At 36.0% G+C, this 25,884-nt stretch overlaps 1 protein-coding gene across 1 annotated transcript in view; it reads right to left on the bottom strand.

Annotated features, from left to right (window-relative positions):
- Nucleotides 1-1,009: 1,009 nt before the first annotated feature.
- LOC149538229 (ankyrin repeat family protein) overlaps nt 1,010-25,884 on the bottom strand; it is a 45,052-nt gene continuing 20,177 nt past the window's right edge. The window contains exon 3 of the mRNA XM_089799606.1: nt 1,010-1,524. Coding sequence (XP_089655732.1) covers nt 1,217-1,524 — 308 coding nt within the window. The 3' untranslated portion in view covers nt 1,010-1,216. The remainder of the gene's footprint in view (nt 1,525-25,884) is intronic.

The raw sequence follows: 25,884 nt of genomic DNA on the forward strand, positions 1-25,884 counted from the left end.
GTTGGCTAGTTTTTAGGAATGTTCCCAACTTGTTTAGGGAAAAAAAATGTCGACGCATCTGTTAACAAATACTTATTCATTTTAAAGCAGCTCTCCATCTCAATTTGACATTATACTAGGAACGTTGTTTGATATTGCAGCATGCTCCACTTAATCAAGCGTTACCTTCATACAATCATGAATATATGGTCGAATAAAAACATCGACGACTAATACTGTAAACAAACAAAGGTGATGCGTTCAATCTGAAATTAGGCTCATAATTATTAGATTTAAAAATCTATCTTCAGAAGAGGGGTACTGTAAACAAACAAAGGTGATGCGTTCAATCTGAAATTAGGCTCATAATTATTAGATTTAAAAATCTATCTTCAGAAGAGGGGTTAACGCATTTTCCCCTTTATCAAACCAACAGAATTATTTTCTCTGCTTTAACATATGGTTTTGTTCTTGCAATTCGTTTGACCACACTCATATTCAGTATATGCATATTAATAAAGCAATGATTTTGACATTTCATTTTCCTATTTGACGGAGTTCCTCATGCGTATTGATAAAAGCAGTAATTCTAACACTTCACTTTCCTATTTGACGGATTTCCTAGTTTTGGCTAAGACACTCAAATTCAATCAATTCGGAGTCTTCCATGAACATAGATTTCACCATCTCAGTGCCATCATATAAATAAAGCAATGATTTTGACATTTCATTTTCCTATTTGACGGAGTTCCTCATGCATATTGATAAAAGCAGTAATTTTGACACTTCACTTTCCTATTTGACGGATTTCCTAGTTTTGGCTAAGACACTCAAATTCAATCAATTCGGAGTCTTCCATGAACATAGATTTCACCATCTCAGTGCCATCATAGAAGTAGTCCAACGGGCAGGTCTGATTCCTGACTGAAAGACTGCGCTTCAATTATGCACTCTGAACCTGGTTACCACAAGTCCTGACTTCTTGCTTACCAAATGGGCACATTTAACTTTTCCAGCGAAAAAATATTAATGATCATAAAAAGGAAAAACCTACTCAAATCTCATTCTTGGTTATTGTTCAGTCCGTCAGTGTACATGCAGAACCACCAATGTTAAAACATAAGTTTTGCAATGCAGCAAATTTCTAATGATTTTAAAAGGGGTGGAATTTCGTAAGGAATAAAGCTCATCTAAAATTAGTTTCAGAATGATTAACACCTCAAAAATGCAGATTACATCATTCAGAAGATGCCTGGCATACAGGCAAGTAATAGGTATCCAACTGCCAGTATTTCCGTTTGATACCCTCCCATGCTTTTTCTTCCAAGCAATCTTTTACTGGTAAAGGGATGAACTGAGTAGTATAACCTATATTTGCAAGCTCAAGTGCAACTAACTGACAATAAACTACATGAAAAAATGCATTATCTGCACAGAGACCATTGAAAAAAGAATAAATGCCTTCACCCTTCAGTAATTTTGGAAGGTACTGGTGGAACTCCTTCATATCTTCGTAATACTCCCCATATGTATCAAAAAATATACCTGCATGAAAAGTTCATTTACCAAGCATCAAACAACTTGCAACTTTTTTGTTATTAACTTATTAGAGATGATGCCAAGGAAGTTACACCGAAGAATTCAGAATTAAGCTTTTATATATATTCTCGAAAAGGAAAAATATTTGTTTGTTGATGAAAATAATTCTTTCATTATTATCTGTAATTTCATAATTGACAAGCCATTTTCCATGTAGGGATCAGATATGACTGCATGAGATATGAAACAGCTAAAATCAAAACTTGTGCTTAACCACAAGCAAATACAGTTTGTCATATCATATCCATAAAATCAAATATAACTCTTTCCTGTAGGTAAGAATATTTGACCTGTACCAACATGCAATAATTAGCTTTCCTAAGCTATTTCCATAATCAGAAACTTTTATTGTAAACAAAATTCACAATTAAAGAAACTAAAATTCAATGGTAAAAATATTAGACATTATTCCTGGGTGCAAAACACTTATAAAAGCTTTAAGAACTTGAAATGCAACACCAATGAGAATACAACAAAACAGATTAAGGTAACAAACGCGAGACCACACCAGGCAATAAGCATGGTACCAATGACCAGGGACTGCCTGTAGGTGGTAATGCCACAAGAGCAATGTGAGCGAAAATTGAGACAAAAGAGTGTCTGCAACACCTTACAGTCTTCCCCAGAAGTACAGGAGAAATGAAAATGTAAATATTGCAATTAGGTGAAAAAACAACACAAAATTTCTCCTCTGAAGCAATCCGAAGGATAGACAAACTAACAAGTTAAAAGACAAGAGGCTTTCTTGTAAAATCCTTAGCCATAATGAATTTGTATTAATTACTCTGGAGAAAGAAAAGCAATAGGATTAAAAAGTTAGTTTTTAGAAACACCTGCTAAGTAAGAAAAAAAATCGTGCTGATTTAATCATTGATGATGAAACAGAAGCTATCTATAATGTCATCTTGTAATCCCACAGAGGACAATTCTAAAGAGCAAATGGAATCAGCAAACTATTTTATCACAAAACACAGCCTATCACTTCCTCAGATGAAAGCACATCCCTTTTAATTTTTAAGTATGTTGTGAAAGCAAATGAGAAGCAGTGGAATTGTACACAAGAAAAATCAAATTGGTTAAATGCTGAGAATATGTTTCTTGAGATTCATAATAAGAAATTGATCCAGGAGTCATTTATGATATTTGTAACAATTTATTAACCATCCCTGCAAATCTCAGAAGGATTCTCAGGCTACAACACATATCCAAGAGATTTTAGGAATTGGAAACATTGCAATTTATAAAGAATGAGCTTTACAGTTTCTACAAGAAATACCAAAGCGAATTCATTTCATTCAAATAACTCCATCAAGATATTGGCACCCAAGATTTGACAGTCACATCTGTAGATCACACAATGCAAAGATGCTTTAGTGACCCAAAGAGAATATCCAAAATTGCCAGCCTCTGTTCTGGATGCCAAAAAAGGCCAATGTTACCTTTAGTTTCTCAGACATACAAAGTTGCTACTAGTGCATAATTTGATTTTACTATTTTGTAATACAATTCGGAATCTTATCTCATATTTGACTGTGTTTGTTTACTTAAAAGCATTACCCAACTGTTATCATCTGTCTTGCCTTCCAGACATGTTTATATTGATGGAAGTAGAAATGATTCATTCAAAACTTGGAACTCCAAAACAAATTTCTATCTCATGTACAATATGCTAGTCTTCATTCATAACTCCAATCATCACTTCAATATCCAAGAATTTGTACGGAAACAGATTAAAGCCACCAATTGTAGTGATGGGGTAATATTTAAACTAGAATTTGAACAACTACCTCGGAAATTACATAGAACTATTTCCAGTATAACAGTAAAACAATATTATTCATGTAACATGGCCTACAGCCAATGAAGTCCTCATTGAGGTGTAGGGCTCCCAGGATTAGGGCATTGCATGAAGAGACATATTGTATTCTGTTCTGGACTTAAAAGGTAAGGAGAGAAAGATAGATAAATGTCCATGGTTAATCAAGGTGCAATGTCCCATTTACATTTGTTCATCCTGCGGCATCCTAGAAGCCCATTCCTCCAATTTCCCCAGTGGGCTGGAGGAAAGGGTCTCTTTATGGGCAGGGGTACAGTTCGAACTTCGGGTAAATTGGCTACAATAAAACAAATAATATTTAATCGCATTTTCTGCTTAATTTCAACCCTTTCTGAGAGTGCATTATGGGAGTTACAACTTGACTTTAGAAGGTAGTTATGCTGTCAGAGTGAAGGTGCTGAGTTATGGTGGCATTTTTATTAGAATATTATAATGTTTTTTAATGGTCATCTTAGTTAATCTTTAATTTATTAAGCAGTTTCTAAATTGTTTCTTTTAGAAACATCTTCATAAGTCTATATAAGGAGTTTCACCTCCTTTGTTGAACAACACCACCATCAATTTACCATAACATGGTATCAGAGTGGGCCGATGGGATTTTTCGATTTTTCAAAAATTTGGCAAATATTTTAAAGAAAAATCTGAGCCTCTTCTAATCTGGAATTTTTTCTAGAATTTTTTTTTTTTAAATTTAAAAGGTGAGGAATTTTATGAAAACTTTGATATTCATCTTTTAAGATTTTTGCAGAAAATCGTGAGCCTGGCCGAGAGTTTTCATTGCGCAAATTCCTAGTTTAAGCAAAAGTCTCTCATTTTTGAAGGTTCCATGTAATTGCATGTGAGTTGCATGTTCTTGCATGTTGCTTGCATGAGCTGTTTTACCATGCGAAGTCTCATGTTTTATTGCATGAAGGTTTCTCTGGTGCGTTTATAATTTTTTCATCAAAAGTTATATGTTGGGTTTATAATTTTTTTTCCTCAAAAATCATCTATTAGGTTTATAAATTTTTCCTCAAAAATTTAATGCTGGGTTTACAATCTTTTCCTCAAAATTGTCTGATGGGTTCATAATTCTTTTCTCAAAAATTATCTCGTGGGTTTTACCTTTTTTCCCTAAAAAACAAAACTTTATACTCTTTGATCCATCTCTAGTTTTGATTGATTTTTCACCTCAAAAATTGTGTCCAATTTTTCTCCTAAAAAATCATATCATTTTGTAGTTTGTTTTGGCCATCATGCTCATCTGCAAGGTTTGCAGGATTTGTTGATTTTTCCTCAAAATCATGCTAGTTTTTCTCAGTGTTTGTCTCTGTCTCCAAGGAAGAACAACTCCAGTATACATCACCAAGTTGGATGTTTTGTGATGATTTATGGTAAGATGTTATGCTGAATCTAGAAGGGTTAGTGACAGAGTTAGTGGCATGCTCTTATCTCTTTTGGCAAAGATTCACGAAGAAGCGGGCACCCTTCTTTTTTTGACGGATTTTAGACTTCTTGATGTAATACCCCAAAATTGGCGCATTGCCATGCTAAACCAATTCTAGTCTATTCAATCATTCCTAAGTCCTATTTTACTAGGCAATTCTAATTCTAATAATCTCTACTTAACCTAGGTGTCAAATGCAGAAAACCCTAATCTGCATCAATCACACTATTTATTTAATTCCTAAGTATCGACTCAAATTAGCTATATTAAACCTATTGATTAAGTTTAATTTAATTATAAGTGTTCATACTTTAATTAAATTAAAATTACTTCTTAAGCTAATGTACAAAGGAATTAAATGTATTTAATTTAATAATGTCCTCATTTTAATCATTGAATTTAATTATTCAATTAATTAAAGTTTATCTATTTATGAGGTCATTTTCTATTTTATTAAATTGAATATTCTCTCCAAATCTTCTCTTCAGTTCAGAAATGGAAACTCTGAGTTGATTGAAATCGAGAAAGAAATTAAATCAGTTAACTCCTTATCCCACTCAAAATTAAATTAGTTAACTCCTTATTCCACTCAAAAGCAATTAGTTAACCCCTTTTCATAAGGAATTTTCCATTATGACTGAGTCTCATCTTCAATCTTGATCGTCCATTCCAATTAATCTCGACCGTTGACCGACTCTGGGGTTCTATTTAAGAAGCCTTTGATTCCTCATTACGGAGGTTGAATTGAATTTGCAACGAACTTATGTTGGAATAATTACTCATCTTGCTTACATTTTCATAGCTTTTATTTCTTGCATTATAATATCATCTAGATTTTAAAAATGCCTTCATTTAGTATAGTATGCTCTTTTATTTCTTAGCTTAATTGCATTTCATCTAGTATAATTTGCATTCTCATTTAGTTATAAATCCTTCGTACTAGAGGTCTAGTTGCCAGCTTCTTGTTCTGAGAGCAAAGGCAAAATACTTCTAGTTAGAAGGCAACAGGTTGAACTATTGGCTTACTCAGATGAATAATCTCATATTCATTCTAGGATGATCTTTCAAATAATTTTGAGCATAATAATTGACCAATGGTATGAATCTGTGATTTCAACTGACAATTCTTTAAGGCTTTGCAATTCAGTGTAATTATTGACTAACTCTATGATTCTATGATTACTATTGTCAATTCTATGAGGCTTTTCATTGATATCTTTGTTGAATTCAATAATATTTTTGCAAATGACTAGTTGAGAGTCTTTTCTTTTAATTTCAATAATCAGTATATTCACTAATACATGACTGAAAAACTGTAGCTAAGTGATCTTTCAAATAATGACCGTGTTGAAGTGTGTGTGAGGATTTGAGGCCCACATTCCACATATACACTTGGTCATTAACATTTTGTAGATCCAGGGAGGGTCTCAAGAGCAACAGAATGCTTTGAAAAATTTGTGACCAAAAGAAAATAGTTAGACAATAACCATTGAGGTATTAGAATATTACAATGTTTCTTTAATGGCCATCTTAGTTAATCTTTAGTTTATTAGGCAATTTCTAATTTTGTCTTTAGTTCACCATTGTTTCTTTTAGAAACAACATCTTTGCAAATCTACGTAAGTAGCTTTCATCTCCTCTATTTAACAACAACATTGATTTACCATAACAATTTTGACTTTAATAGTGTTTTCTACTCTGCAAATGCAGTCAGATTATTGTTTCAGTAGGATTTGGACACTTCCTTGTACCATAAATAAGGTATTTAACTATTAGAAGTATTTCACTATATGTTGTTAATTTCAAAATCAATATTTTGTAGCTGATTTGAGGATTAAATCCCTCGAATCTCAAAATCACAAGCCAAAAACCCATTGGCTCTGATACCAAATGTAATGCCCCACCCGAAGATCCTTGGTTCAAAGATGAAATAAGGCAAAAAAAAAAAAAAAAAGTATGAGTGCACACAACAATGTCATACAAGGATCATAAAGATCACAACGGAAGACTTAACCACCATCCTGACAACCAACAAATCTCCAAACACCACTACCCGAACTGACACAACGAATTGAAGGACAAAAAACCACTATGACAGCAAACCTAAAATCCCTGAATTGCAAAAGCAAGGAAACACTACAAAACCCAAAGGGTACTAGAAACACCAATTTGCATTTCCAAAAAACTTGAGTAGACACCTCCTGTTTTTCTCGCGAGGACAACAGACTAACAGACTCTCGCACAAGGATGTGCAACAGGCCACGTGAGAAACTGCCCTCTGCGCGACGAAGTCCACCAAATGGCGCAAGGGAGTGCTTGGCCCAGTAGCCAAGGCACCCCAAAACTAGTGTGGGCTTTTGCGTGAGAAACTGCCGAAGGCTACACGAGAAAACCCAACACACCACGCGAGATCTTGCATTCTCGCGCAATAAAGTACAATTTCGCACAAGAATCCAGGACAGCACGCCAGAAACCAAAAAGAGAAAAGGCTAAGGAAATAAGTTTTCTCCACAATGAGGAGTATTGGATCCACATATCGAGGAAAGACACTCGATCAAATAACCGACAGACGGAAAGCCAGAATCTAAAACTAAACATGTAAACATAGTAGTGAAGGGAAATGACTGAAAGCAAAATCGCAATAAACTGAAACAACAAACTAAGTGCGCGGTTCCTCCCAACTATAATAGCTTCATGAGACCTCTAAGGTCCTAGCCATCCCCCGTGCGTAACATCCCAAACTACCGACCAGATCGTCGGAGCTGTCTTATCAGGACATCACTACTAAAACGTACAACATAAGAATAAGGAAATCTAACATGTTAAAACGTAAAGCATAAGATAATCCTACAAATCAAATTCATCATCTCACGTATGCTAAATATCATAATACAGGAATGTGTCAATTAAACTAACATCATCTAACATGATATCCAAGCATTCCAATGAATGCATAAAACACGATAACATACTCTGGAACCCGAAGTACCAAGTGTAACAACAAGCAACGGTGGTACTGGAATAAAGAACCGTCTCTGTACACCAGTCTCCAACAGTGGTGAAGATAGCTACACCTCCCAACCACGTGGAACCCGTAGGTCCACTCCCATCGTGCTGATGGAGATAATGATCCAACCACAAACACACCAAAGCAAACATCCATGTCTATAACTCACACCAGACAGTAATGATGACTGAAACCAAGACCATGCAAAAATACAAATACAACAGGTTCTAGTGAGACACACTATGGGTAACTATGTAGGGACTCTAGTGGAGAGTTTGTAACTCAAAATCACCCAAGTTGTAGCACAAGGACAACCGTTCCCCTTGGTACACCCTCAGGAGGCTAATGTGCAAGAATAAACAACCATTCCCATCAGCACCACCCTCAGGAGGCTGACCATAATTTTTTATCTTATTTAATTTTCTATCAATTAATTAAGTTATCACTTATTAGAACTCCTCAACGCCAACTTGGGCTAGGACACCACGGTTGTGTTAGAAGCCCCTCCACCGACCTTACCCTACATACCCATACTCATCACACGATGAGTACCCGTAGGCATGCATATTCCCAACCCAACCCCAAATGAACATAACTCCACCGATATACAAACGAGAGATCAGGCCTCGCAACTCACCCGACAAATGCATGCGCACGTGCTCGTGTGTGGCACACCACCATCACGAAGTTCGAAACACAAGGGTTGGATGAGAACACAAGCAGAAATCACACTCAACTGAAAAACAACTCGAGAGGACGAATGCAGCACACATCCAAAGCAACATACAAAGTGCAACAATGATTTGACTAACATCCTATGGATGATCCAAGTCCACAATCAATAACATGCCAAGCAAACCCAAGAAAACTGGGTGACACGCAAATTGAGGTAAAACCCCCAAAACTCGAAAACATCAAAAATAAAAACCCGTTTGGTCTTTGGGTACAAAAGCCACGAAAATCCAATAAAATTTGGGTTCGGACACCGTATGTAAAAATAGCCAGCATAATGGCTCGAAATCCCAAACCCCCATCCCAAAAACAGGGAAAATGTTCATACTCGACCAACCGGGCAGAACCAACAAACAAAAACGGAGGGGAACACTAGTTCTCAACCTCCAAACAAATGGCTACCAAAAACAGATATAGAATCTGATTTGAAACAAGAAAACAAGAAAGCCCTACCTAACAACCAAAAGGGCTAAAACAGAAAACAACCAAGTAAAATAAATAACCCGCAGATACAGCTGAAAACGATGGCAAAGCAAGATCTCCCCGAGTTGGATCCAACGAGTCCGTCCTCGTGAAGATCCCACGCCCGTAGCTCTCACAATGAATAGAAAACCAATCCTTTAGAAAAGGATTTCACGAAAAGCTCTCCAATTTCTAAATCGCAAAAGTGAAAAGTGAGGAATTAAATTCCTCTTTCAATACTTACTTTTCGAGTGAATAATCAATTAGGGCAAATAACTATCCAACCTAGTTAAACCACGAATTGACCTAAACACAAACAGGCTATTCCTAGTAATACGAATTCGTCTATGGAAAAGCTGCCAGAAATTAAATTCAATAAAATTTAAAACCCGAAAACCCAAAAATCACAGAAATTCCTTAACGACATTCGCGACAATGCAACCTCTAAAATGCACACACGTTCACTGGTCTAGTCACATAATGCAAATGAGTTCGGATTAATCACCGAAAAGTTTAATTAAACAATTACATAAGGATAGGTCTACCATACAGGGACAACATTGGTAAAATATGAACAACTGAATCACTAACTCCATGTGCCACTACCAGGGATATAAATCTTGCACACTAGAACACATAATCAAGTGCAATTGCATATAATATCATATAGCCGAAGCAATAAATGCATTAAATACCTAATTTAACCACTTACTCAATTATACTAAAATAATCCATTAACATCACTCACGTTCGCATAAAGCATAATAAAACAAGAATGAAATCAATCATCATAACATAAATCCACATATAACCAAAATACCAGATAACCAAATATCATCATAAACCTACTGTCATCTCAAAATGGCACCAACATGCAAATATGATAAACTGAATAGCGTAGTAGTATAGCATCCATGATCGTGAAATCAAAGTATAACATCTGACCCTCAAGTCATCTCAAATGAAACATAGCAAGAGTAACAAGTATCTCTCGAATCGAAATATAACAAGGTACAGAGTACAAACACGAGAGGCACTACATCCTCCCCCACTAGCATAGGCTTACTCTTGGAAGCCAACAATTAGATAGGGGTACAATCCTCTCAATCGTGTAGCATCCTCCCAAGTCACAGAAGTCTCATCGCTCAGGTCCCATTGGACCCTTACCTACTCAATGTCCTAACCTCTCAAAATCAACCTCTGATATTGAAGGATATGTATGGGCTCCAAAGTAAGTTGCCCGTCCACTACCTATAAAGCATCCCAATCAAGAACATGGGTCACATCGAGAATATACTGTCTCAAAACATAAACATGAAAAACATCGTGGATGCGCCATAGGCTAGGTGGCAACGCTAGTTGATAAGCAACAGGACCGATCCTCTCAAGCATCTCAAATGGTCTGACAAAACATAGTGCTAACTTAGAGCCTTTCCCATAATGGATGGGGCTCTTCCTTAGACGCACTCGCAAAAACACCCTGTCACCAACAAAAATGTGACAATCCAACCTATGGGCATCAGCATACTTCTTCTACTTGTCCTGAGCAGTAACCAAATGCTCTCTAATACGAACAACTTGTTGCTCCATATCCTAAAGCACCTCTAGACCTAAAGTACTCGGTCCTCCAATCAATTCCAACTCAAAGGGGTACAACACAGTCTACCATACAATGCCTGAAGAGGTGACATGCCAAGAGAACTTTGATACCCATTGTTGTATGCAAACTCAACAAGGTATAAATAATCCTCCTACTTCACCTACTTGTCCATCACATACATGTGAAGCATATCTTCCAAAACCTGGTTCATTCTCTCTGTCTATCTTGATGGAACTCTAATTTTAGAGTCTCCATTTAGGAAATATATTTGGAGATTGATGAAGGATTGTAAAAGCATATCTTGGTATACAAAAACCTATTTCATAGAAAGATTTCACTCTGCTCTCATTACAATCAAAGATGGTTCGCTATTGAGGTCTGCATATGATAAATGTAAAAAAATCTCAATCATGTGAAATGGAGTAATCTGTAAGCAAACATGACACATTAGATATAAAATCTGGAGCAAGAAAGGATTCAGAGGATGTGCCATCAATGAGATATGGAGCATCAACATCGTGAGGTATTATGGAGTCTAAAGGATTCGACTAAGTTATTAATAATGAGGAAATATCATAATCCAGAAGAAGAATCTTTCCATAGCAGGGGAATGGAATACTTATTCATAAAAGATTCAATGGTGATTATTGTTCCAAAAAGTATTTTTGATAGGAGAAAATGCCTTCGATTACATACTCGAAGGCAAATACTTAATATTAACCATGGTGGAGATTTATTATTGCTAGCGGATATTGTCAAACAATGTGCGGGATTTATATGCGAATTCGGCACCCACAGAATACTACATGTCACGTGATGATAAAGAAGTACATGGCCCTTATGCTACGATCTCTTGTCCACTGGATTTTTGAACAATCAATTTCAAAATGGTTGTTGGTGTTTACCGAAGATTCATAAAAAGCTTTTTCCAAGTAGATGCCCAAAGACGTTGAAGGAATATAGAGCACACCAAAAATAAGGCTCACTAGATACATCACCGGTGAATGGAAGAAGGCTCGTCTAAATACCATACATATGGTTATGCCAACTGTAACATGTTTGCGTGAGAGAATGGAGCCTGATAAGTAAAAGGATTAACAACACTCAATGTGCCGCAAGAAATGAGCAAAGTCAACTAAGTTATTTCTTATCACTGAGATCGTATGCAAAGGACCTAGCAAATGGTTTCGATAATTTTCCTTGTACACTAACACAGAGGACCCAACTCAATCCACATCACCTGATCGAAGGAAGCATCATCGATAAATTATTAAACAAAGAATCACCACTCGAAGTCGAGCCGGATAAAGTATGCATTTAGAGGACATGTTTACGGCAGTGGAATCATCATTATAAATGAAAATGAGTTACTATGGCCATTGTTCTATGTGATATGCATAGACATATGATGTTCTTATGCAATAAAATTAAAACTAGATAGTTACCTTTGTTAAATATTGTGGATCTCTGATAGATAAAACAATTACAAAATAAATGCTTGCAGAGAATATCTTACTTGAATAATGCAAAATGTATTTGCTTTTCTTTTGGCAGCAATCACAGTATTATCTTCCTCCTTCAAACTGTAACTGTAACAATTTAAGTGTTGTTTAACAGATGAAATAATAATGATAACTGCTATCTCCAAAATCTGCACCCTGAAATTTGCTTTAAGTCCTAAAACTTGCAATGATTTTGGAGAAACATGGGATCAGCCAGAAGTTGTGGGTAACTTATAATTTGGCTGAACCTCCGGATCCTAGGCCGGTTCCTGTATAATATATCTTATACCTTACTTATACTAATGGAAATGTGGAAAAAACTTTCAGATGGAAAAGAGTAAAAAGATGACTTAAAACTCGGAAAACTTAAAGAAGTAAGGTGATACACCAAAATTGATAACACAGATTACTGCTATACTTGAGACACAATGAAAGATTTGAAAAGACATTCACAAGAATCCTTATTTGAAAATCTGCTAATTCACATCAATAATTTAAGAGAAGGTCTATGAACTCTGAAAATATACGAAAAGATTTTGATCACAATCGAATACATCAATACTTTAAACAAAATTCAAAACCTGTGAACAGCTATTTATAAAGAAGATACCAGATAAGACATCATTCAGAAAGGCTTATAATTAAAACACAATTTGAATAACATCAATCACCTTAACGCACACAACTAAATCTATCAACTCCAAAATTGATTCTAATGAAAACTCTATTTTCATCAAAGGTCCTTAAAACAGTACATCTACATAATGGATCAGCATCATAAAAAATTACACTTAAGGATCAAATCACATAAGCATCCTCTCTCAAAATCTGAACCCTTTCCTCATAAATAAGAGGAGTATATATAAACAATACAACTGCCGCAAAGCAGAAAAGCTAGGTCGAAATAATGAGTTAACTCATTATTAATGACCTCTAAAAACTCCAAAAATATGCCCCAAATATCTCAAACTGAGCTTCTACCATCCATGCATAAGAAAAGTCTAAAAAATGTCTCCCAAACTGCCACAAATCACTCCATTATACACTCTAAACTCTTCAGTCTGAACTGGGCTTCTAAAAATATCAACTGAGACTACCCCTTAAAATTTGACTTTTTTTTTTTTAAAATACCGATTTCTCCATTTTCTTGTCTTGACTCTATATTTAATTATTATTTTTTAATTGCATGAATGTTTATTATTTTTTAATAATTGATTTATAAGGCTATCAATTATTTAAAATAATAATTACAATCAAAATATCTATGCAATTAAAAATAATAAACAAAAGAAGTCTTTATTAGGAATCTATCTCATTTTTACTTGCATTAACCTTAAAATATTATATTTTAAGTTGATTATATAATAAACCAACCCTTTCAGCATAATAAATTTTTATCAATTTTGCAAAAACATAATTTGTAATGCAAATCGCATTATCAAAGCTATGCAAAAATTAAATATCTAACTCCCCTGATCTATGGGCGGACCCGAAATTTTATCAACTTTGATAAAGGGCGAGTTTTGCAAAGGAAAGGCAATTGCTTGGTTTTAATCTCATCTTAGAGACTTGCACTTTGCGTAAGAAAACTAAGGGTTTCTTTCAACCCTAGGCACCTGCAAATCTTGCGATTTTCCCCTGAAGAAGGATGCAAATGGTCATCCGATTTTTTTCTGTTTAGACGCCATGTATATCTTAATAATCTTTCTAAATTTGTAGCATGAATTGGAAGAGTTATGAGGACGCTGACTGGAATTATGGTGTCGTAGCGGCCGAAAACTGTTTCATTTTTTTGTGGGTTTCTTATTGATTTACTGAGTTTCGCGCACCATTTACCTTACTTTGCTGTAATGAACGAAAATTACTATTTTCGTGGGATCTTTTCTTATTTCCGCTGGGTTCTTCTGGAAGCAAACTTCCATATTTGATGCTGCTGGAGATTCAGAGCTTACGGTATGCAATATAGAGGTTTTCCTTCAGATGTCCACTTTCCATAGATTTTCTTTTGCTGTATATGAAGTTTTCATCAAAAATGTTTTTGCAGAAAATGACTCTTAGAAGTAATGTTTCCTTGTTGAAAGTTTGTCATGACTTGATCTCTGTTACTTGCTCTTAACGGGTTTATGCCTTGGATGTATTGAGGCCTCCATATATGAGTTTACTGCAGATTTTTAAAGGGTAAAACAAAATTAACCTGCTGACTCCTTACTACAGCTGGTTATTTCTCCAAAACTCTAACTATGGTAACGTAATTTTGCCCTTTCCTTTGAAAATGACATAAGGGCTTGTGATGTAATAAGAGAGCTGCCCTGTTTATTTATTTTTTCTTACACGGGCTTCAAAATTGGAAGAATACCCGTAACATTAACCCCAGATCTGTCATTTTATATGAGAGTTTTTTGTCTACAAAGAACCCACTTACCATTTCCTCCATTCTTTGAAGTGACTATCTTTTGCATGAAGGTGTCTTAGAGTTATCTCATGGTCATATCTGTTGGTATAAAACCTGTAGATCCATTTCTATTATGTTGTATCATGCTTTGCTGAAGGTAAAATTGCTTATTTCTTTCTTAGAAAATGTATCAGATCTGTTGGTAACCTGTTTGCTGGTAATTTGCTAAAAACTGAACACCTCTCTTAGTTTTAGACCAGTAATTTTTTCCTTTTGAAATGTCGCATACTTTCAGCCCTGTATTATGTTCGTGAAATACTGACAGTTATTCATTTATGTTGGTTACGTTCAATTCATGACCTGATTTCATATGCTTTTTTGATTGTTCACTGCTATCTGAGAATGTCATTTTAGTTACACTTTGCTCTCTTCCGGCTGTGTATGACTTTTCATGTCAAGAAAGATTTTAGTAGAAATTTATGAGCATCACATTGCATCAATAGTATATTGCTGTAACGTATTTCTCCCTTTTCCCTTCTGATATTTACATAGCATCCTTTTATATTATTCAAACCTGTGATTTCATGAGAGTTGCTGAATGCTGAAAAATAGTTACATTTTGCCACATTTATCTCTATTCTGAATGTTGTGCTTTTCCTGGTGGTGTTGTAAGTCTATGACTATTATCTTGCTTCAGTTTGCATTCTGACCTGTATGATACATTCTTTTCACTTGGTTGAAATGGTTATCTTTTGCTGTACCTGAATCTTGTCACCGTGTCTTTCATTATTGTTGCTATACTTCTCCCATTTTCACCAGTTTTTATCAGTAAAAGGTTTCAAAACAAAATGAATTGTTCCTTTAATACTTTTGTATTTCATGATCGGCCTCTCTACTTGCTGGTGTATGTCTGTATCTTATTGAGATGAATAACATGTGGGATGGTAAATGAGAGATTTGAGAGAGTCATCAGCGTTGTTTAGATCCATTGGATCTAACCCGTTCTCTTCTTTGTGAATACAGGAATTGGAAGCACAGAACGGGCAATGTCTGGAGCAGCAAGAGGATGGACGCAGTTGGATGCCACATCACCAGTCATTAAAGGCAATGACTGGTGCCCATGATCCTTTCTCTTTTTTCCCTTCTATTCAGTTACTGATTTCAGTAGGGTATAGATGTATATCAGCATGTAGAGAATACTCTCACAGTCAGATATGTGGGAGAAATTTACTTTCAGCATTTAATTTCTGTAATGATTTACTCCATCATGCAAATATTGACCATTATTTCAAAATGAATAAAATACTTTTCTTTGATGTATTTTCTGAAAATTACTTTGAAAGTAATAAGCATATATTCCTTCATTTGAACATGTGTGAAAAATGAACAACAATAACAATGAGCAATGTTTATGCAACATTGTTTGTTGACTGTAGGTACTTTGAATGCCGTGTATTGATTGCTTTCCTTGCGATAGCATACTCATATATATAGGAGAGAAAGGGACATGACTCCGAAGAGTCATGTCCCTACGTGGCCCAAGGGCCACATAGAGACATGCCTCTTCGAAGGCATGTTAGTTTGTAATAATAACAAACAAACTTAATATGAATGTTCTCGATAATAACATGGCACGATAATGAGTTGTCTCCCGAATAACAAAGGAGCCCGATCATAATGAAGGCTACTGATCAATCAATAAAACATGATCACAATAATGTCGATAATCCATATAACATTACATGGACGTAGGCATATATATGTGTACGTATATTAATACACACGCACACACATGTGTACGTATATTAATACACACACACGCACGCGCACTTATATCCTTATGATTTATGGAATCAGCAGTAATTTCCAGTATATCAAGTAATCAATGTTTTGCTTCTTCTGATGCTAAACATTAACACTCCCTCTTTAGCTAGGGAGAAGTAAAACATCAATAAGTCAGAATCATCATGTACTCTAACACAATATGAACAATAAATGATCTCTACTTGCACTTAAGCAATGTCTAGAGATATCCATTGTGATTAAGTTACCATGATCTCTACTTGCACTTAAGCAATGCCTAGAGATGTCCATGATACATTCATAATCTCTACTTGCACTTAAGCAATCTCTAGAGATGCTCATATAATACACACATAGGTTTATTATTTACAAGATCGTCACCTTGTAAATAATTTCCTTCAAATGAATATGTCCATGAAAGATCATCACCTTTCATTACATATCAAATGCTACTAAGTAACCAATAAAGGCATAAACTCAAAATGAAATAAATATTTTATTTCAAAAATTTATCATTACAATTAATCATACCAAGTTTTTCTCTGAAGTATTTCAATTTTACTTTAGCAAGAGGCTTGGTAAGGATATCAACTATTTGCTCATTTGTACATATGTATTCCAATTGAATAACTCCTCGATTCACCATATCTCTGATGTAATGAAATGAAATTTCAATATGTTTAGAGCGGTTGTGAAATACTGGATTGGATGAAAGCTTAATACAACTTTGATTATCACAATAAATCACCGCGGACTTCAAATGTCTTTTGAAGAGATCTGATAGCAACTTTCGTAGCCATATTGTTTCTCTAGCACCCAAGGAAGACGCAATGTACTCAGCTTTAATGGAACTCAATGCTACTGAAGTTTGTTTCCGACTAGACCAGGAAATCATACCAGATCCAAGACTGAAACAATATCCTGAAGTACCCTTCCACTCAATAGAGCTTCCAGCCGAATCAAAATCTAAATATCCAAGTAGTTCAATGTTGACTTTGTCATATTTGATTCTCATTCCAATAGTACCTTTTAGATATCTCAATATGTACTTGGCTGCATGTAAATGTATCTTCTTAGGAGCACACATAAACTGACTCAGGGTGTGAGTTGCATAACATATGTCAAGACGAGTATTGACCAAGTACATCAAGGATCTAGTAATTTGTTTGTAGTAAGTAGGATTTGCAGTCTCAGATTTGTTCATATCATCTTTTAATTTGTGTAGATTTATTTCCATAAGAGTAGCAGCCAGTTTACATTCTATCATTCCAAATTTGGTTAAGATATCAATTGTATATTTTCCCTAATTTAGTATAATACAGTTGTCTAGTTGTCAGACTTCTAATCCCCAAAAGTAGTGAAGTAACCCTAAGTCTTTCATTTCAAATTCTGCAGTGAGTTCTTGCTTACATTTCTTTATGAGATGTTCCTCACCTGTAATTAGCAAATCATCAACATATAATACAAGAATAATCATATCACCACCTTCAGTTTTGAAGTACAGATCTGGGTCAGCTTCATTTTTGGCATATCCTAATTTCAATAGGTGATTATCTATTCTTTCATACCAGGCTGTGGGAGCCTATTTGAGTCCATAAAGTGTTTTCTTTAATTTACAAACTTGAGTCTTGTTGTCATAAGTATTGAACCCTTCTGGTTGTTCAATGCAAACTTCTTCTTCAATCTTACCATTGAGAAATGTTGTTTTGACATCCATTTGATGTACTTTCCATCCTTTAATGTACTTTCCATCCTTTAGATGCTGCAATTGCTAGGATTGTTTTGATTGAAGTGTCTCTAGCAACAAGGGCAAAGGTTTCTTCATAATCAATACCTTCTTTCTAAGAGAAACCTCGGGCTACAAATCTTGCCTTGTATTTTTCAATACTACCATATGAAGCATGTTTAATCTTGAACAACCATTTGGAAGAAACAACTAATTTGTTCTTAGGTCTTGGTACAACATCCCATACATCATTTTTCAATATATAGTTATATTCTTCAATCACTGCTTCCTTCCATGATTGATGTGAAAGTGCTTCTTCAACATTAGTAGGTTCAGATTTTATAAGTTCAGATAGTAATGCAACATAACAAGATTGATTTCTGGTCCTTTTGTTTTCCTGAATTACTTCATCTGGTTCAACTTGATTTTCTTCTAACATTTTTCTGGCCCAAAGAAGTCTCTTTTTATTGTTATTGTTGATGTTTTTAGGTTCTATATGATTAGACATGGAAGAGAAGTCAAAATCATCCTGCCTCTCAATTTCTGTGGGTTGATCTTCTTCAGAAATAGATTCATCACTATTACTAGAAATTTTAAAGGTTGTGTCTTCTTCAAATATTACATCTCTGCTAATTTCAATTGTCCTTTGCCCAAGAATGTAAATCCTGTATCCTTTTGTAGTTTCACTATATCCAATGAATATTGTCTTTTTCCCGAATGGTTCCAATTTCGTTATTTTCTCTTTTGGTATGTGGACATAGACTGGACATCCGAATATTCTCAAGTGGCTTAAATCTGGTTTAATGCCTGTGAATACTTCCTCTGAGGTGGTATTCTCTAATATGGAGTAAGGGCATCGATTTTGAATGTAGACAATTGTATTAGATGCTTCAGCCCAAAATGAATAATGAAAATTTTGATCATGTAACATAGCTCTGGCTGATTCAACTATAGATCTATTTTTCCTTTCAACTATTCCATTCTGTTGAGGATTATAAGGTACAGAAAATTCCCTCTTAATCCCAACAAATGTAGAAGTTTTTAAAGATATCAGATGTATTCACCCCCATTGTCTAACCTTAGAGTTTTGATCTTTTGACCTGATTGGTTTTCAACTAAGGCTTTGAATTCTTTGAATTTGGATAAGACTTCAAATGACTCCTTTTGTTTTAGAAAATAGATCCAGGTTCTCCTAGAGTAATCATCAATAAAAATTATATAGAAAAGACACCCATTAAGAAAGGGGACTGACATAGGGCCATAGAGATCTGTGTGAATAAGTTCAAGAATGGATTTGGATTTATGATCACTTTTAAGGAAGGAGTGTTTAGTATTTTTACCTAATGCACATCCCTTACAAATACTTAAATGATCAGCTTTCAGATTAGGTAGGCCTTTTACAATTTTCCCTATAGATGATGAAGCCCGATAATTAAGATGACCTAGTCTCCTATGCCAGATTTCAGAGGAATTTGACGGACCATTACTAATGGTTAAGTTTAAATTAGGGTTTTGATTATTACAAAGCTTATAAAGACTCCCATCGCTAACTCCAATGGAGATGGCTTTCTTAATAGTTGAGTTTTTGGGCCAAGATAGAACTCTATCTTCTTGAAATGCAATTTTGTATCCTTCATCAGCAAGTCCAGAGATGGAGACAAGGTTTCTCTTGATTCCTGGTACATATAAGACATTCTTGAGTTGAAGTGTAATTCTAGAATTCAATTGTATAGAACAAGAACCAATTTCTTTAATAGGATAAGAAGAGTTATCTCCAATGGTTACTTCTTCTGATGCATGATTACAGAAAGTTTCAAACTTCTCCTTAAATCCAGTGATGTGACGAAAAACTCCACTATCTATAATCCAAGTATTGAGGTTAGTGTTTAATTCACTTGAGAGAGCTAAATAGAATGCATAATTTTCTTCTTCTACTTTCTCAATATTTTCATTCTTAACTTCTGCTAATGCTGCTTGAATTTTCTGCTTCTCTGGACATACATAATAGGAGTGACCAATCTTGTCGCATTTATAACATCTAACTTTGGACCAATCACGTTGTTTGTGATATTTGTGATTTTTGTTGAATTCCTTCTTGTTATGTTTAAACTTCCTTTTCTTGTTTGATTTAGTATACAGTGCTTGGATGTCTCCCTCTTGATTTGTAATAAGTCCTCTTGAAGCTAATCTAAACTCCTCGAGTACATTCATTCTTTAGTTGATCAAATTTCGGAAGTTCGGGTCATAAACTTAAACCTCGAATGAAGGTTTCCCATGATAGAGGAAGACCTCTAAACGCAATTATGCTTAGTTCCTTATCATCCACTTGATTTTTCATAGTTGCAAGTTGATCTTTTAATTCAGTAATTCTTAAGAAATGAGGTTATGGATTCTCCACTTTTCATCTTTATATAAAATAGATCTTGTTTTAAAGTTAATAATCTACTTGTATTAATAATTTCAAATGTATTTTGAATGGAGGAGAACATTTCATATGCAATTTGAAGATTAGCTATAGATGGAAGTATATGATCCTTTACTGAGTCTATAATGCTCTTCATTGCTTTATTATTATGTCTTTTCCACGTTACTTTCTCAGATTCACTTTCAGGCATGGGTAAATTTGATTCAATGTATTTTTCTAATTCCATTTCTTTTAGCACTATTAATAATCTGATTTTCCAAGATGAGAAGTTTGATGCTCCATCTAGCCTATCTTCAATTCTTACGTGATTCACCATTTTAATGCTTTGATTTTAAAACCTCTTTCTTTAACTTTTGAAATTTAGATTATAATGAATACTTTGCAAAAGTTTTCCTATCAGTATAGCTCTGATATCATGTTAAATATTGTGGATCTCTCATAGATAAAACAATTACAAAATAAATGCTTGCAGAGAATATCTTACTTGAATAATGCATAATGCATTTGCTTTTCTTTTAGCAACGATCACAATATTATCTTCCTCCTTCAAACTGTAACTGTAACAATTTAAGTGTTGTATAACAGATGAAATAATAATGATAACAATGAGCAATGTTTATGCAATATTGTTTGTTGATTGCGGGTACTTTGAATGCCGTGTATTGATTGCTTTCCCTGCGACAACATGCTCATATATATAGGAGAGAAAGGGACATGACTCCGAAGAGTCATGTCTTTACGTGGCCCAAGGGCCATGTAGAGACATGCCTCTTTAGAGGCATGTTAGTTTGTAATAATAACAAACAAACTTAATATGAATGTGCCCGATAATAACATGGCACGATAATGAGTTGTCTCCCGAATAACAAAGGAGCCCGATCATAATGAAGGCTGTTGATCAATCAATAAAACATGATCACAGTAATGCCGATAATCCATATAACATCACATGGACGTAGGCATATATATATGTGTACGTATATTAATACACACACACACATATATATATATGCTTATATCCCTGTGATTTATGGAATCAGCAGTAATTTCCAGTATATCAAGTAATCCATGTTTTGCTTCTTCTGACACTAAACATTAACAACCTTAGCAGTGATTAACTAAAATAAACCTAGGAAAAGCTATGAACTAATAAAAAGGTGCATGGTTTATAAAAGGCATGTCCCTTAAAATTGGAGCAATTCAATATAAATAGAAGATGATCTATTTACAAAAAAGATATAACAAGATAGATTCACATATTCTCAACAAGAAGCATTTTATATTTATTTGTATGGAGGAATAAGGGCTTAAATATGACTTGTAATATACATTCAATTATTTCATTTTAATGATAAAATAAAGTCTGTCGTTTATTTTTAAATGGCATGGAGATTTAAACTACAAATGAATCATCCTTTGTAATTATATTTAAATTTTGTATACAATTTAAATGTCGGATAAGTGGACATGGTCATTTAGCATTTTAAATTCGATCATCACAGATATTGTGAAATATTAAATTGTTTTTGTATCTATGTCCAATTTGTCTCCCTACCAGAAAAGTTAAAATTCAATCTAGAGAAATTTAAGATTGCATAATATTTGGTCTGTCGCATCTTGATTATTTAATTGTTGGCAGTATAAGTGCATAGAACATTATAAAGTTGTACATGAAAATCCACCGAAGTTGACTCTATTGTCTGGATGAGCAAAGGCACTAGTCTTTCTATTATTTAAGTCACAAAATCTATATCTTCCTTCCAACAAGCATCAAATCCATTATTTACAAATATTTTACAAAACATTCAATTCAAACACTTAGCATTCAGTTTCACTTTCATCGAGTTCAAGGACGTTGCCAGCTGAAGATCTCCAAAGCTTAAATTCACTTTAGAAAAGCTCTTAACCAAGTAATTAAGTTTGAGGAAGTCTACCAGCCTAGGTGTAGCAGAGCCTTAAGTGTAGGGGAATGAAGGTGATTCTCGTTCGTTTGCCAGAACTGATTGCGGAATCCTATCGAAGAAGTGGTACGCTCTTGGATTTTCAATCTACAGTTTTGGGAACCAACATGACCATTAGTATCTCGATGATAAGTCGAACTAAAATTGAGCTGAGCACCCAAAGCATGCATGCTGGAGGGACGTCCACAGTGCAAAAGTAAACACATGATCTCTATCCAAAATAATTCGATGAGGGATCCCATGCAAACGAACAATATCCCCCAAGAAAACATGCGCTACAAAAGTTGTATAGGATGCTCTCATGGGTGAAAAATGTGCTACCTTGGACAATTTGTCCACTGTCACTATGACACAATCATGCCTCCATGATGACATAGGCAACCCTGCGATAAAATCAATGGATATCGTATCCCACTTCCACTTTGGAATGGTATGCGGCTGCAAAAGACCCGTTGAATGCTAACGCTCAGCCTTCACTCTCTAGCACTCAAGACATTGAGCAACAAAATCAGCAACATCGCCACCTACAGGATTAGGCACTGCAAGGACTGGTGCACTGGTCAAACACTCCTTAAGAGCATTAAATGTTGCCTCACACTGATCTGACCAAACAAACTTCTTCCCTTTCCACTAAAGAGAAGTGATGGGATGAGCTACTCATGAGAAATCCTTCACAAAGCGATGGTAGTAACCCACTAATCCCATGAAACTAAGAACCTCTGAAACATTAGTGAGAACCGGCCAATCCATGATAGCACGAATTTTCTCCTGATCCACTACAATACCATCACTAGTGATGATATGTCCCAAATACTTCACCTCTGAACCCACATTTACTCAAGTTGCCATACAACTGATGGTCTCTCAAGCACTGCAACACTTGAAGTAAACGGACTTCATGTTCCTGAATAGTCCTCAAATAGATCAATATATCATCCAAGAACACAACGATACACTGATCGAAGTACGTGCGAAATACTCCATTCATCAAACTCAAACATTGATGGCGCATTGGTTAACCCAAAGGGTACAACCGTGAACTCATAATGCCCATACTGTGTACGAAAAGTTGTCCGATGAATGTCAGCCTCCTAGATATGAAGCTGATGGTATCCTGACTTCAAATCAATCTTTGAGAACACTCGTGCTCCCTTCATCTAATCGAGCAATTCATCTATCATCGACAAAGGATACTGGTTCTTCACCTTCACCTTATTCAACTGTCGATGGCCAATGCACAAATGCAATGACCCATCCTTCTTCTTCATAAAGATGACTGGTGCACCCCATGGGGATACACAAGGACTAACATGGCCCTTGGCCAACAATTCCTCCAACAGCAATCTAAGCTCACTCAACTCTTGAGTAGTCATGCGGTAAGAAGGTCGTGAAATTGGCTCTGCTCCTGGTACAAAATCAATCTAAAAGTCAATGTCACATTGCGGTGGCATACCGAGTATCTCCTCAGGCAACACATTTGCATTCTCACGAAGGAGTGGGTGATCATCGAGTGTCATCGTACGGCTCTTAGCTTCCTCAAGATCACTAACAGAAACAAGAAACAACTGAAAACCCTTCCGCACACTCCACTTCAGCTGATTAGCTGAGATCATCCAAAGTGGGACTGGTCTCTAAACCCCTACAAGTTCCACCTGCCCACCTGTATCATCAACACACTGTACCGTCTTACGGCGACAATCAATATTCGCTTGATGGGCAGCTAACCAATCCATGCCCAACACAATGTCGTAAGATCCTAGAGGTAGTATACTAAGATTCACTGTGGTGGTGAAGGTACCCAAATTCAAACTACAACCACGGACCAAGGAGTCTACAACCACTTTGGCTCCTGTAGCTAACTCAACCTACCACCTATCGCCCTGACATGCTGCCACTAGCCCATATCGCTAAACAAGAGATGGTGAAATAAAAGATTATGAAGCACCAAAGTCAAACAAAACTGAAGCTGAAATACCACGCAACATACTTGTAGCCTCGACTACTGTACCTTGATGCTCAGCTTGACAGTTATCAACCGCCACAAAGATGCGGTGATTCCTTCCAGCATCTCCCACTGTAGGCTCAGCTCTGGCTGCACTCTTACCAGGCCCTGAAGATGGTTTGATAGAACACTCAAGATTTATGGTCGGGTTGAACACAAGAATAACAGTTTCCCCCAAAGTTGGAACCTGTCCCACGACCACCCAGAGTAGCACTAGAATAAGGTGGACTACCCCTGCTAGAATTTTGTTGACTTCTCCGAGGAGGGCGATCCTTCTAAAATTTTTGCCAACAGCTCTGGTCTTGTCCCTTCCCTCTTGTGGTAACTGAACTTTGTCCATCCTTTTGAAGGAAGTAATCTAGTCGCCGCTCGCTACGTTTACTACCACCTTGAAAAGGTGCTGATTGGGCTTGGCCCTTCCCAGAGGACTGAGTAAACTGGGCATCCTACCCTAAAGTTTGTGCACTTCGGATCTGAGAACCCAATCTACCACTGAACCCCCTAGCCACATTGTTCTCAATGATCCTTGCCTTCTCCACTGCAAGTGCAAGTGTCTTCAGTTAGTGAGTTTGGACATCCCCAATGATAGAGTCCCTATGGCCCCTAACAAAATGCTAAGTGATGAGTGCCTCATCATGCCTATAGCTCAAGTATTGTCTCAACCCAAGGAACTTCTTCTCATACTGATCTATTGTCATAAAGTCTTGCTTAAGCTCATGGAATTCATCAATGTGAGCCTCACGATACTGTGGCGATAGGAATTTCTCCCTAGACCTCTCCTCAAAGATCTCCCAAGTGAGATCCGCTACATCAATATGAAGCCTATCACTCTATATCCCACCAAATGGAGCCATGTTCTTTCAACTGCGTGATCGTGAAATGGGCCTTCATGTTGCTCCCATAAGGTAGTAAGGAGAAACAACGCCCCATATCTAGCAACCAAGTCTCAGCCTTGAGTCTTGTCCCCTAGCCATCAAACGGCGGTGGTTTGGACCTCTGAAGTTCCCGCATCATTTCAACCTGAGTGAAATCATCATTGTCATTATGACAATGATGCGAGAATGTGGATGTAATGACTAATGATTTCACTCAAGTTGAAATGATGCAGGAACTTCAGAGGTCCAAACCACCGTTGTTTGATGGCCAAGGGACACGACTCAAGGCTGAAACTTGGTTGCTTTAGGCAGCATTGTTTCTCCTTACTTCCTTATGAGAGCAACGTGAAGGCCCATTGCGTAATCACGCAGTTGAGGAAACATGGTTCCATTTGGTGGGATAAAGAGAGCGATAAGCTTCGTATTGATGTAGCGGATCTCACTTGGGAGATCTTCGAGGAGAGATTCAGGGAGAAATTCCTATCGCCACAGTACCGTGAGGCTCGCATTGATGACTTCCATGAGCTCAAGCAAGGCTTTATGACAATAGATCACT

Source organism: Cupressus sempervirens, chromosome 9 (genome assembly GCF_028749045.1).
Source record: "Cupressus sempervirens isolate cs-2001-9-10 chromosome 9, ASM2874904v1, whole genome shotgun sequence".
Lineage (NCBI taxonomy): Eukaryota > Viridiplantae > Streptophyta > Pinopsida > Cupressales > Cupressaceae > Cupressus > Cupressus sempervirens.